Below are 15,373 nucleotides of genomic sequence, written 5' to 3' on the forward strand. Positions count from 1 at the left end.
ATATATAGCCAGAAACACGCACAGGTCTTGTTGATGGCTTCAAACAAGCAGTACTCATGAAGTGGAAGCTGATGGGACACTTGTATTACTGTCCACGGTGGAGCTCGTTTAACATCAACATGGAGAGTATTGTCTCACTTGATCTTTTTGACAAGTGCAGAAGAACAGAAGAAGGAGTCTTTTAAATTTACATTTTTTATTTTATGTTATATCATTATCCCACCCTGAAAAAAGATGAAACAGAAGCCACAAATCCAAAAGAAGACACCGATGTTGGTGATGAGCACTGTACCTAAATTATGTAAATTGAGCCCATGTGAAACTGTCACAGTTAAATGACATGACACTAGAACAAATCACTTAACACAAAGAAAGCAGCCACAGCAGGAATACAGGCTAAAAACACATAACTTTTACACAGTTAAAAACACACCTATTTTTCCTGTGTTTATTTGTTTGTTACTTTGTAACTCTAAGATTAGTGTTTGACAGGAAGCCACCAAGCCTGTATTTGCAGTGTCAGTTCCCAACTTTGGCTTATTTTACTAAGCTATATTTAAACAAATATAACTATCTATTTTCTTCGTTATGTGATGTGTCTCTGTCATTTTAAGCCTTACGTCATGAAAACGATTAATGTTCAAACATAATTTACATTTGGGAGATGTTTTATGTCGTTTTTTTTTTTTTCTTTCTTTTTTTAATTAGACAGTACAATCGGAGCAAAATCAGGGCCATAGTACATATATAGACGATAATTTCTAAAAACAAACAGAAAATGCAAGAAAACAAACAAACAAAGTAAATACATGTGTGAGAGTCCATTTTAAGTTTGTAAACTCTAGAAGGTCAATTTTATTGGAACTACAGTGAGTAGTTAGGGGTTAACCCCGGCCCTAACCCTCTCCTTTCACCTCCCTGTGTACTGTTTCCTACAATACCCACAATTCCTTGCTGCGTCATGAAGACACGTGACGGTACACGTAGCTTACTTTCGTTACGCAAACTGGTAGTTTCAAAGGTTTCGTACAGCAGTTGGACTTGCGAGGAAAATTAAACGGAATTGAAAACAGTCAGCTCACTTTTAGCCAAACAAGGAATCGTCAAAGGTAAGATTTAGATTTCTGGAGTCATTTATCGTCTTCCGGTTGAGGCTTTATGGTTTATGAAGTCCAGAACAATCCACTAATAAAGCAAGTATGCGGTCACCTGGAGCTGGACCTGATTTTACTACATATGACGTTTCAAATAGTAGTAAACACTCTTTAAATACAACGACAGCAACAATAACACGTTCAAACTGGTGACGAATTTGCGGTGATGTTTTCGTATTCATGTCAGTTTACAACGTAAACAAATACGCGTTACTGTGTTATTACAAATTAGCATGCTTTCTATTCCTGTTATTTGATCTCCCCCCCCCCCCCCCCTTTTGATACACATCCACTCAGCATTAGATATTTGTTAATGCTGTATAACATGATCTCTCAGCATTTTATTTTTTATTGTCTCTGAGTGATTGCTGTTTAAATGTTTACCTAACACTACTAGCTGTGCAATAAATAACCCTTCGGGGACAAGAAAGACTCCTTGAATCTTGAACCTATTGTTTTTCTCCTTTAACTTTCCCCTCTTTTATCGATTGTTCACATCTCCAATTTTTTGTACTGTTTGATTCTCATTTTCTGGCTCTCAGTCCCTTTAATCCCAGCCCTTATGCCCAGAGTGATGAGGTCAGGCTTGGAAATCAGCTCTTTTACAGATAAGAGCTGATTTCCAAGCCTGTAGCCATGAGCTCCTGTCTTACTTCCCGTCTCTATCTCTTGGTTCCCATCAGGCCGGCCACCATCATGAGCTTTGGGCATCGGATTTGATCATTTATTACCGGCATGACTGCTGCTGCTTTGTCTGCTGTGGTTGTCGCGGTCTTCTTCCTGGTCCTCTACCTTCTCCATCGTTATGGAGATTTGAAGAAGCAGCAGCGCCTGGTCCTGTTAGGGACGCTCCTGTCCTGGTACCTCTGCTTCCTCATCGTGTTCATCCTGCCACTTGATGTCAGCACGGTACGGGTTGATGAAATATAGAATCAAAAACAATATTACTGCCGGTTTAGGAAGATAAATGTGATTTGGCAAGTGTAGACTGTGGGTTTCCGTGCAAACCTTTTTACTTTAGCGACATGCATTTTTCACTTGTTGGTTGCACTGAATATGATTTATGTCATTATATTTGCTCTCCTCTTTCCTTAGACCATCTACAACCAATGCATTCATGACTTTTCAAACCGCACCTCCTCTGCATCCCAGAGCGAACAAGCTTTGTTCCAACCTGCAAGGTAAACTAAATGTTTGTGATTTCTTTTAGTTGGGGGGAAGGGGGGGATTTATTAAGCACTTTTAAGCTTTAGAAGCCAACAATCTACTAGTGGTACTATACTCTTAACTTCTGATGTTTGAGAATGTTAACTAAAAATATATAAATACATCCCTGATTATGAAAACTCAAAAGGGAATCGCTAACTGGTTCAGAACAGAATCTTGAGGCTGTTTAGAAGCGAGCAACCTATAAATCACCTGATTCCAGTCCTTAGACTATTTCCTTGAGCCTCTCTATTTAGCATGGGTGGATCTCTTATTTTAGCGTTTCAAATTAGGTTATTTGCTCAGTGGTTTCCTGTGACAGCAATTAAAAAAAAAAAAAACTTACATGGCTGTGGTTCTCAGACCTACTGGGTAAGCTAATGTTTTCTGCAACTTTGTCACAAAGTTTAGCTGAAAAAAGGAAGTTCTTTCAATTCGTAGTTTACCACTTTGTAAAAATTTTTTCATGTTGACAATTACTAAGTGGCCCTTCTAAGGCTGGGCGATATGAACCAAACGTAATATCTCAATATTTTTAATCCGAATGCCAACATACCACATTTAACTCGATATGTTTTTCTTTTCATCAAGTAATAATAAAAAGACATCTCTGAATCAAAGCTTTATCCCAAATAGGTTGTAGATAAATGTAAGAAACGGCCGAAAAACAACCTACTAGAATACGTTAAAGTATAATTCTAACGCAACATAGACCATCTTGATATAAACAATATAGTCTCACGTTATATGTTTTGAAATTTTTGTTGTTGATATTTTTAAAATCTCAGTATACTGCCCAGCCCCAGGCTCTTCCAAGCGTTACAAACACCTTTTACCAGGTGCCTGAAGGATAACATCCACTTATTGCAGATTTGTTATGACGAATGTATAAAAAAGCCACAAATAGACAACCGTGTGCTGTTAAACTTATAATAATATCTGTTAAACTTATAATAATAATAATATGCTTATAATATCTAATGGATGCTCAACACTGACTCCTAAAGGTTAAAACCGTAAGTGCTGCTACCTTTCTGAGGTGCCTGCAGTTTTCTGTGTCCACCCATAAGCTCTGAGTATTTGAGCTTTTGAAATAGACGATCAGACCAAATGATCTGTTTCATTTGTTGCAGCAAATAAAAAACAGCTTCAAGATAGTTTTTTGTTGTTTTGTGGTGATTTCTGAAACAGTTAAATACTTTTTTCAGTGTACTGGATAAAAGTAGGCAATTTTTTTCATCAGAACAAAAGTGAATCATATGCAAAAGGAGACCAACAACAAAAAGTGTAACTAAATTATAGATAAATAAAACGCACACAAATAACCTCTGATCGGTGCCATACGCTGTTGAGCTGAAAACCATGCTATGATAAATGTCATTCTATTCATCCAACATTATAAAAACTGAAACGGGGATCTGATGTAGAGTGTCCTGTTTTTTGTTTCTGGTAATGTTTTTCTTCTACTGGTAAAGTTTCCATATTTTGAGATTTCAGCTAAATTGCATCCAGTGTTTTGCTAACGTGACCTTGCACAGATCCAAAACCAAGCTTGCAGAGCTGCTGAGAGCTGTTTGATCTTCGTTATTCGTGACTCTGTGTGTATGTTCGCCTACTGCAGTGCGGCAAACTTCTGCTTGAAGTCCTGGAGCTACATCCCAGATGGCGTCCTGCCGGTGTTTTGGAGAGTCGTGTACTGGACTTCCCAGTTTCTCACATGGTGAGAAACTCCTTACATCTCCCAGACCGATGATTACACTGCAGGATAAATCACACTTTTTATTATTAAGAGAGAGAAAATGTATCAGTATGTGCTGACTCAGTCTTTCTCGTTTGTGGGACCGCCCAGGCTGCTGTTGCCCTTCATGCAGTCCTACGCCCGTTCCGGAGCCTTCTCCATTCTGGGGAAGGTGAAAACAGCTCTAATCCAAAATGCGATCTATTACGGCACCTACCTCCTCATCTTCGTCGTCCTGCTGATCTATGCGGCCGTTCACCTCCACCTGAAACTTTCTTGGTACGTCAAATGTTTAGAATTCATCCAGAGTAAGCGAAACACACACGGACGATACATCACATGTTGCCGCCGTTTGTCCTGGCTTTTTATTTTAAAATGATGAAAATCGTGCAGGACAGGGCTCCAGACCATCGGTATCGCAGCTGCTAACACCTGGGGCCTGTTCCTCTTGGTGCTGTTGCTTGGCTACGGCCTGGTGGAGATCCCGCGATCTTATTGGCTCTCGTCTTCAAACGATTTCCTGCTGGCCAAAGCTTACTTTAAGGTAGCGAAGCTGGCAACTGAGAAAGCTGCAGCCGAGGAGACCTTAGCAGACGTTATGGAGGTGAGTTTTTTTTTCTTTTTAGGTTACATATATTTCAGCTAAATCGGAAAATCTTTTAAACAAAAACTTTTTATTACCTTCATGTTGGTCTTCACTGTGTTTTTGTTTGCAATTGTTAAAAAAAACAACATTATTTTCGGTCATTAGGAGGTCAGCGACATCGACAGATCTGTGAGGTTCAACCACGGTCTCAGGAAATGTGTGGACACCATTCTGACAAAGGTGGGACATACACACGGCCCGCAGCTAACGAAGCATCACTTCCTCCCACTGTGCATCAGTGTTGAAGTAAAGTCACTATGACTCGAGTCCGAGTCCAGGTTCGAGTCTCCAGTGTTCAAGTCCGAGTCAAGTCCAAGTCATTAAAAAAAAATCTGAGTCCAGTCCGAGTCGAGTCACTATTGATCCAAGTCGAGTCCAAGTTCCGCACTAAAGTAAGCATAGCCTATATGTTTTTAAACTAAAAAAAAAAATCCACACTCCACCACATTGCACTAATAATTTAGATATTAAAATCATACACCAAATAATATTCTAATGACATATTAAAATTATAGCCTAATGATATAAAAAAAAAGTTGAGTCTTTTTCTCAATTTCCGAGTCAGAATGATCTGAATGTAGGAGTTCGAGTCATCAGTGCTCAAGTCCAAGTCAAGTCACGAGTCTCTAAATTTAGCTAATGACTCGGACTCGAGTTCGAGTCTCGGACTCGAGTACTACAACACTGCTGTGCATGCGTGCCTTTTGATGTTGCACGATGCCACAACCCGGTGACACAACCTGCGTGTTGAATTCCAGTGTCCCACGAGGTACCAGGAAGAGATGGGAAGAAACGTGGAACACTCCGGCCGCGAGGACGGCGCCGTTCCTACCAAACGCGGGCTGATCAAACTTCACGAAAAGGTAACTATCGTCTTTTCGTCTGCGACTTTGAGGAAACGGACCTGAGGTGTGAATGAGAGTTAAGTGAAGCGGGGCTCTGTTTGCGTTTCATGCAGGTGATTTCTGCAGTGCAGAGGCACAGCCAGGCTCAGGTTCAGTGGTCCCTCTTGTTGGATGAGGCCCTTCATCTGGAAGATGTGGCTAAAAGCCAGAGCAGTGCGCTACGAGTCATCACCAGCAGCCCCACCTCGAACCACCTGGGCTGGTTCCGCAGATTCATCTACACCCCGACTGTCGGTGAGTTCGTTCAGAGCCACAATCTTCAATTCGCTGATGAAGTAAATATCCTAATGTGTTAATATTTCAGCATATATAATATTTTTGTGATCGAATGTACTGGGGATTATCCCCCTTTTGTGAACATTTGTACCATTGTGATCAGTGCAGCCAAGGACGTATGGTGAGAGATGTCTTAATCTCTGTCCTCAATGACAAAATTCTGTGGATATCAACCATTTTATCATTGAATGATATAAAAGTACATTCACTATCTTCATTGGGGGGACATTTCGTTTTTTTAGTTTATTACAGGTTTTTGTACACAACACTGGCCTGGTCTGTTTTATCCCGAAAATTATCTTTGTTTTTCTTTTGTTTTTGTTTTTTAGGGATATGCAGACGTTCAAATTATAATCTCTGTATGTCCCTGGTTTGAACAAACTACTCGTGTTTGTATTTGCATGAAAAAGTAAGATAAAATGCTGTTTTTAGCTGCACAAATCATAAAAGTGCTTGCAAAAAGATGCTTTGTTAAGAATATTTTAGATCTGAGTTCAGTTTTTATCTCACACCAGAGTCATGAATGCAGTGATGTTTGCCTGATAATTATTTGGAATCTACAGTATTTGATATGTAGGTGAAGATTCTCAGTCATCCAGGTCATGATCATTCCAAAAAAAGTAAAAAATAAATAAATATATGTATTATTATTGCCCAAAAGGTAACTAAATTGGTCCACCCCTATGACTCCCCAATGCTAAGGGGTGGACCAGATTCGGTTTAAGTTGCATGTCATCTAAGCCATAACAAGACCTTTTTGGGCAATAATATAAAGCTTGGGACTCCACACTACTCCAGACATTTAAATTGAGAAAGCTTTCTGGATTTTTTTATTATTTTTTTTTACTTTTTTGGAATATTTGATATGTATAACTACATATGTCGGTGTCCCCATTCATGGCCTGTATTTCCTTCTGTGTGTGGTGCTCAGAGTGGTACTGGGAGTGTGTGTTCAGGAAGACTTTCTGCAGGCTGCTGGCGGTGCTCCTGTCTCTCCTCTCTGTAGCGGTCGTCTGGTCTGAGTGCACCTTCTTCAGCACGCGCCCCGTCCTCTCCCTGTTTGCCATCTTCATCCAGAAAGCTGAACAAAACGTTTTTATTGAGGTAAACTCCTTTTAATTTCCCGACCAAGATTTTGGCATCAAAGTCAGGATTTTTGCCTTTTAATAAAAATCTAACCCCCATTTTTTTTACCCTTTACCTTTTTTGTTCACCAGATGGTGTGCTTTGTCAGCATCCTCTTCATGTGCGTGTGCGTCTACTCCACGGTGTTCAGGATACGGGTCTTCAACTACTATCACCTTATACCGCATCACCAGACCGACGCTTACAGCCTGCAGTTCAGCGGCATGTACGTCCGTCGCACAGAAGGCCTGAAAGATTTCACATCGTTTCTTACTGCAAAAAACTGAACTAAAAATAAGTAAAATGTTCTTAAAATCAGTGTATTTGTCCCTGATTTGAGCAGGTAAATACGCTGATTTGCCAATGGAATAAGATTTTTGCACTTAAAATAAGAACAATCCATCTCCATCATCTTATCTTAAGTGCAGGATATCTAATTATCTTATTTTAGGGGTCAAAATGCTCATTTCATTGGCAAATAATCTTATTTACCTGCTCAAATCATGGAAAATGCACTACCTTTAACAACATTTTACTTATTTTTAGATCCGTTTATGCAGTGTACAGAAAGTTTACATAAGAGTAATCAACTAATCCCATTTGAAGTATGATCGCAATTTTAAGAAAACACAATTTTCAAATTGATTTAGGGTTTATATAATCATACTCTTTTTACCAGAAACTTTCAGGAATCTCATCAAAGCATTAAGCACTGGTCAAACTGTTTAATACGTAGTCTTGTTTGTTGGTTGCACTTTATGTTCAACAGGGATTGGTGTCCAACTCAACAAGCTATTCTCTTGAATAATAATATTCTGATTAATAAAAACAGTGACATTTCTTGTTTTAAATAGTCTTTGTTTACAAACATCTTTAACTACAGGCAGTTATTGTTGTTTGTGGTTAATGCAGAGACAAGTCAAAATTAAATCTCAATTGCAATTAGGGTCAAAATATATCGCAATTTTGATTTTTAGCAAAATCGTAGAGCCCTACATAAAAGGTGAATTATTCTAAGATTTTGTATTAATCGCTTTGAAAATGTGCTTTTCTTCTACTTAAATGCTTGATTTTCATTTTGTTTTACTGAGATTTAAATAAACAATGTTAAAGATTAAAATCTTAAGACCAAGCACGTTTTGGGATAGGTGGTGATCGTAACATGACATATCCGGTGATGTCTCTGTCTTTCTTTACCAAGGCTGTTTTGTCGTCTGACTCCTCCTTTGTGTCTCAACTTCTTGGGCCTGATTCATATGGACTCTGCCTTCTCACACCAGGACAAAATACAGACATCCTACACCTCTGTGAGTTCACATGCACTCTCATTCAAACTACCAAATACTTCACCGGTCGAAAAAAAAAAAGGAAAAAATAAAATTAAAATAAAGGTTCATCTTTGTGTTCAAACCAAATATAGTGATGCATGTTTTGTCTTTGTGCTTCCCTGTCAGATTATGGGCTCCATGCGGCTGCTGCCGGTCATATCTGATGGATTCTACATCTATTATCCCATGTTGGTGTTGCTGCTCTGCATTGCAACCATTTACAAGTAAGGCAACCACACAGAACTATGCAAAGTTTAGATCCATTTATCCCATATTATATGATGGGCGCCAGAACAGAATGCGGAATATTAGGTGAAAATTGGTGTATAATGCTGATGTATTTATAGATGCAGTAATGTGTGATAGCTAAAACATTTAACTTTTTAGATTTTTAACTTCTATATACACAGAACTGGGACGGACATTTTACATTCAGTATCAGCTCTATGCTCTCTGTCACGTGACCTCGCTTTAAATGCACTCTGCATAATGTCTATTTGGCAAAGGCCCTGCTCTGATGAGCCCTTTTTTGTTAAAATGTACTTTAAATACTGCATAAATAGAATATAGTACTTGCCCATAGTTTGTAATTGTGTTTCTTTAAATGTTTTTTTATAGGCTGGGCTCTCGCTGTTTAAACCTCCTGGGCTTCTATCAGTACATTACCGACGACGACTGGACCTCTGACCTGGTAGATGAAGGCAAGGAGCTGATTAGAAGAGGTAATATTTTTTAATTGGTTCAGTCACCTGCCGCAGCATTTCGGGCCCAGAGGATATTCAGTGTATAATAATCCTGAGGTATTGGTATGCATGTTTTCAAGTTTCCTATAGAGCTGCACAGTATATCACAGGTTGCTGTATTATATGTAATATTGTTGTATGCAGTGTTATGGAGAACTGCCTGGACTGCAATAAATGTGTCTTAATCTTAAACCACACATTCAGACTCTGTATGCCTGCAATATATTTGGTGACGCTTGCTGTTTAATGCAGAAGAACCTTTTTTAAATACAATATAATCAGGTTTTTAACTTATTATAGTATTTCTAAACTCCTAATTCTTTATCTGCTTATACTTTACTGCTCATAGCTCATTGCTTGTGAGGTTTCCCCCCTTTTTTCACTTTGTTTAAAAAGCTTTTAAAATATATGGCATGCTCAAGTTATTATTTCCTAAAGATACACACAACCATCCTGCATTTTGTGAAACAATTTGTAGTTTGAGCTCTTTATCCAAACTTTGTAAACAAAAGTTTACGATTGTTTATAGATTATTATTATTTATTTTATTATTTTTAAAAATCAATTAAATGTTTCAAAATTCACAAGTTTAAATGGAAATAAGCTATATTTGGCGTATAACAGTCCAGTCTTGATTTGGCTGATTTAAATGGAGTAGATATTAAAATAGTTCTAGTCTACGTTATTCCAGATGACTAAAATAGTCATGAAATAGGTATTTAAATCACTGCCAAATCAGAAGCCAACTCCGGTGTTGTGAAACATACTGCCAATAAAACCAAATTACACTACGAGCTTTTTTAAAGTCAATATTTACTCTGAAACGGTCAGATTGTTATAAGAAGCAGTAGAAAAATCTAGAAATTTGAGTCTGAAATGGAAACTTTGTGAGAACCATCTTGTTAGAGACATTATGTACATGTTTTGCTTCTTTTTGCTAAGAAATTCTTGCTCATGAGCTTAACTGGATGCTTAATTCTATTAATTTCTAGAAAGGAGAATGAGGCAAAAAGCAGAGGATGGCCAAAATCGAAGATGGGTAAAGACTCTTTGTATTTTTTTATTTTCCAGTACATCATCTTCGCAAGTGATAATTTTTATTTTTTTTTACTTCACTCTGTTTTCTCACTGAGACCGTATTTATTAGTGTAAAGCATTATCAGGCGTTTATGTGACTGTTTTGGCTTCTGCTTTAGGCCTGGAGGGAGAGATATGGAGTCCAGGCCACCTCTGAGCGAAACCGAGCCGGTTATACCGAGTTGAGCCACGAGAACAGCCCTGAAACAGAGATCAGGAAAGGTGGTGAGGATTCATGAGGATTTTAGTACTTCTTGTGATTTCAGCCAATAGTATAACAAGTTGTACAGTAAATTATTCATATTCAATAAATTAGAATACCATTGATATTGTTTTTTTATAGTCTCTTGATTCACTAAGTTAAGCGCATCATATAGCTTAATTACACCCAGACTGATGTTTTCATGTCTTTGGTTCTGTAAACAATATGAAAACATTTCTGTAAACAATATTTCTGTGAACATTCACTTACAGCTAATAAAAACACATTTAGGAGTAGATTATCACATCAGACCAGAAAAACAAATACATGTAAGCTTAATGAAAAGTATGTTTAGGCAAGGCAAGGCAAGGCAAATTTATTTATATAGCACAATTCAGTACAAGACAATACAAAGTGCTTTACATGATTAAGATATACCAAAAAATAAAATGTAGATAGAATTTAATACCTGCTCAAAGGTTGTTATTGCTAAAGCAGCACCGTGTAAGTATTGACCCAATTATTAGCTCAGTATACAGCACTTGGCACATATGGATGCTCGGTGTGGGCTGTCCTTCTCAAACACTCGGCTATATCACTCGGGAGGTGCAAATCCGCCTCTGGATGGGTCATGTGACCAAGAGCGCCGCTTAACGGTGGTCTGAGCGCCCCTTAAACACCAAAGCTAACCTTACACGCTTCTACTTTTCTCATCATCCAGTTAGGCTTTGTCATGGCCATGGCTATTATTACAAAATACAGTAAATATAGTTCACAAACCTGGATGTCAGCTTTCCTTCTCTGTTGAAGTTCCTGCAGCCTTTCATAATCAGATGAATAAGCCTGTGTTCTGCCCCGTCCTCGTCCTGGCTCCTGGAGCTCCCCTCCTTATCCCTCTCCCTCTCCCCCTAGCTCTGCCTCATCCTCTCCCTCTCCCTGTTTCAATGGGTGACTCTTAGGATAATGTAGAGCAGGGGTTCTCAACGTTTTTTGTGGCCAGGGACCCCTTAGCTGCGGTACAATTTTTCCAAGGACCCCTTTAGATTACTAAACCTGAATGTTACTGGTCTAGTGCCCCTAGTGGCTAAAAGATACCCTGTGTTGCGTTAATTGGTACCGGTACTTTAATCTGACAAACGCATTTCATCAGAACTTGTATTCCAATTTATTGAATACTACTTTAACTGTTTAATACCATTTTATGTAAAAACCCAACTGCTGCCCTGTACAAGGGAGCACAAATGTTGCCAATTAATTAGACAGACCTATAAACAACCTTAAGAATTTTTGCAAAGCATGGGTCAAAGTACATTTGAGCCATGCTTATTCATCGACTATTTTTATTACATCACTTTTTACTTTTGTCGTAGGGCTGGACGATAATTCAATAACAATATATATTGATCGATAGATATATATCGAAGATAGAATAAAAAGGGTCAATAAAAAGTTCAATAGAATAACAGTTTTCCTTCCTATTGCATTCTAGTATGTTAATATTACAATCATTGCATCCTCCCAACCAATCACAAACAGACCCAGGAACGCTCCGTCACATAACTCCGCCTCTTTCAAACAGTTCAGAGAGCACGCGTTGTTTTTTCTTTTTATAAAAACTCACGATTTTGGTAAACAGTTGGTGGAATAAAGAGTTGAGTTTTAATTCAGTTTTTGTGTGTTCTGTATCTAAAAAATTGGTCACTAAGCAACAGAATAAAATGGCCAGGGCTGCACTTAAAATATATGTTTTGAATTTGTTGATAATTATCAATATCGATCAATATGATTTCTGTTTTATCGATATGCTTTTTTTCTTTATCGCCCAGCCCTATTTTGTCGTGACCTTAGTGGATCTTAAGATCACTTACATCCCTCATCCCCCCGTTGAGCCAATTTTGTGCTTCTGTCTTTCTCCATTATTGCAGTCGCTATAGGGGATGGAAATGCAGAGGAGCTGCATACAAGTTTACTGCAGGATAACTCCAGTGATGAGATACCAAATAGAAGGTAATGTTTTCACTAAACAGAAAATGTTTAATTTTTACTTTTTGTCCAAAAGGGACTTAATCTCTAAATATCCATCTATGTTATTGATTTTGTGTCTTTGTGTTGAACTCCATAGATCCACGACTGGACGTTATCTGTCTCTGTCACCTTCTCTGACGGGCTTCTTTGATGATGTGTAATAAAACCAAGATCTTTTGGACAATCAGAAAGCCAATAAATACCAGAAATCATATAAGTTATTTAGAATTTCTATTTTTTTAAGAAACTTTAAATGCAAGGGACAGATTCTGTGGAATGAAAACCGACCCCCTGCCCGGATTTAAGCACTCTGAGGAAGATGTGAATAGGACCTTTTAGTGTCACAAGACCAGAAAAGCTGCAGGAAGGACCTGACAATGTCTCCGCCTCATGCCTGAGAGCCAGCACTGACTACTCTTCATCCTGCACAACCTCGACCACCCAGGGACAAACACCAGGGTCCTCTCTATGGACTTCACCTCAGCCCTGAGCTGGTCCTCACACACTGTCCCTCCACCTTCCACTGGAGCTGCTGGTCATCTTCTACGCTGCCGATATTCAGTCCATCCTGTTTGTCCATCACTGTGTGGTTTTGCTCATCCACAAAAAACAGGACAGGTCCAGTTAGGTCTGCAGCGAGGATCTCCTCCAACCTGGACTTGTACATGTCTTTGGTCGAAGTTACAAGAAAATTCAAATACAACTAACATAGAGGTGTTTTTCCTCCTCACAGGGTGTGAGGGGTGTGATTTGATTACGGTCCCTTACTGTGTGTAGCCTATCACTGGAGAACACTTCAAAGAGTTTTTGTTCTTCAAGCAAGCTTTTGAGTGGAAGGCAGGCTTGGAACTGAGATTGTAAATACCAGGAACTGTGCTTGGGAATATGTGTGTTAGAGAAAAAGGTCCAGGTGACCGCAAAACATTGTACCAGAGTTCAGGGGGGTTGGACATCTTCAACATTTCATTTCTTGCAAGGAATAAAGCTGATACGACTGAATCTTCTCTCATCTCAACATAATTCATTTAAATTCTCATTAGTCAGGAAAAGGGCAGCTAGCACCTCTGCAGACCGCACGCATCCTGCACACAAACTGTGTAGACTTTTACCTTCAGGCCGGCGCCACAAAGCACTGTTTGCCAAAAATCTGCCGCCACTAAGACGGTTTCTTCCTCCAGGCTGAGGTGATTCAGAGTATCCAGATGTATACCATGCCTATTTGCACCGATCCATTCCTGTTTTGTGAAAGTTAATACATTTATATTCACAAGAAAAGTATTATTATTGACCTCTTTTGTAGACTGTATCCGGATAAGATAAGATAGGCTTTATTGATCTCGCATCGGAGAAATTCACATGTCACATCGGCTCAGTATTCAGTAATCAGAAGATGCATCTAATTGATGCAGTTTATACATAAAACGGAAACTATTTAAACAGCCAGATTCTCTTAATAGTTTACAGAGGGATTGCTAACAGGGACGGGCGTGTACGACCAGCCCTTTTTGAAATAAATGTATGTAATTATCTTTTTTTGGTTTGTTTGTTTTACTGGTAATATTTTCCTGCAAATCTCTGTACCACACATGCAGTTTCTTATGAATACAAAAAGGAGACGCACCAATACTTTATTATGGATTCTTGTCTTCACCTGACACAGAAGATGTAAATCAATGTTTAACCCTTAACTTGTTTCATTTTGTAGATTTTCCATTTTATTTTGGATTTCATATGTATTGTATTTGAAAATGGAATGACACGAGTTTCTCTGATGGTGTGTTTTATTTAATAAATGTTTGTTTTAATGTTGTCATTTGCTATGAATGTTAAGTGTCACATTTAATCTCCTAAAATCAAGCATAAAGATGTATTTCGTTTCGATAGTTTATCTTACTTGACGTCTTGTTTTTATTGCACCTCATAAATTGCAGTGGTAGGGGCTGAAGAGGAAATAAAGTGGTATTTGGGGACAGCAACTGAGCTATGATGTAATGGTAACTCTTTTCTGTTAGGTCTTATTGTGTGTGAAAGGTGAAAATGTACTTTCACGCAGCTCAGTTTCAATTAATTACAATGGTGATGATGAAAATAATAATAAAGAGAACCAGGCAGGAAAATTTACATTAAGTGTACAGCAGAAGCCCACACAGGGATACAGAACAACATAATGACACGAGTGTGAAAATAACACAAGTAATACAGGTGTGCCTTAATTATTCAGAAACCAAACTTAGTTTATGTCAGTTATTAAAACAAAGAACTGAAATCCTTAGATTCATTGCACTTTGGATTTTGGTTAATGGCTAATGATATATATTTTTCTCTGGAAATTAAGATATTCCAGACCAATAAAGAAAGCTTTTTTTTATAATTATTTTTTTTTACTTAAATAGTGAGAAACCAAATTCATTCTTTGACTAACGTGTTTCTTCTGTTGTCTTATTCGGTGTCTGGGATATATCCAGAGATATTAATGGTGCTGTCAGTGCACTGAACGTTATTTTTGTGTGTGTGTGTGTGTTATTATTAAACACACAAATAATAACACGCATAATAATAATAATAATAATAATAATTATTATTATTATTATTATTATTCCTTAATGAAAAGATGAGAGTAAAAAAAACTTGGCACAAAACTCACTGACGCTGTAGTCAGGACCTATCTATCTATCTATCTATCTATCTATCTATCTATCTATCTATCTATCTATCTATCTATCTATCTATCTATCTATCTATCTATCTATCTATCTATCTAATAGCGTGAAGGATAGATGGATGAACGGAATAGAAAACTGTACATCTAATTGCATATATAAAAACATTACAGTTTTGGCATTTAAGTCTTTAATTTACTGTTTTGCCTAAATAGAGTACATATCCTACAGACAGTTTAGGGGGAAAAAGTAAAACAGCTTGCCGGTGATGCATTCTCGTGCTCTCTG

The 15,373-nt window shown here is 38.0% G+C and overlaps 1 protein-coding gene across 3 annotated transcripts; it reads left to right on the plus strand.

Annotated features, from left to right (window-relative positions):
* Nucleotides 1–992: 992 nt before the first annotated feature.
* On the plus strand, nucleotides 993–14,235 carry LOC105939938 (G-protein coupled receptor-associated protein LMBRD2B). 3 transcript variants are annotated; one of them, XM_036143795.1, is made up of 18 exons: nucleotides 993–1,109; nucleotides 1,838–2,063; nucleotides 2,250–2,335; nucleotides 3,982–4,080; nucleotides 4,210–4,377; nucleotides 4,492–4,702; nucleotides 4,850–4,924; nucleotides 5,503–5,607; nucleotides 5,703–5,883; nucleotides 6,857–7,029; nucleotides 7,143–7,276; nucleotides 8,252–8,357; nucleotides 8,505–8,602; nucleotides 8,997–9,100; nucleotides 10,114–10,160; nucleotides 10,318–10,423; nucleotides 12,326–12,407; nucleotides 12,523–14,235. In XM_036143795.1, the coding sequence occupies exons 2-18, from the start codon at nucleotides 1,890–1,892 to the stop codon at nucleotides 12,584–12,586; spliced, it is 2,013 nt and encodes a 670-aa protein (XP_035999688.1). In that variant the 5' UTR covers nucleotides 993–1,109; nucleotides 1,838–1,889; the 3' UTR covers nucleotides 12,587–14,235. The 3 variants fall into 3 exon arrangements, with proteins under 3 accessions (XP_035999688.1, XP_035999690.1, XP_035999689.1); XM_036143797.1 differs by having other exon boundaries at nucleotides 10,318–10,420; XM_036143796.1 differs by having other exon boundaries at nucleotides 993–1,108; nucleotides 1,841–2,063.
* The last annotated feature ends 1,138 nt before the right edge of the window (nucleotides 14,236–15,373 follow it).

The sequence above is a fragment of the Fundulus heteroclitus genome, chromosome 12, assembly GCF_011125445.2.
Source record: "Fundulus heteroclitus isolate FHET01 chromosome 12, MU-UCD_Fhet_4.1, whole genome shotgun sequence".
Taxonomy (NCBI): domain Eukaryota; kingdom Metazoa; phylum Chordata; class Actinopteri; order Cyprinodontiformes; family Fundulidae; genus Fundulus; species Fundulus heteroclitus.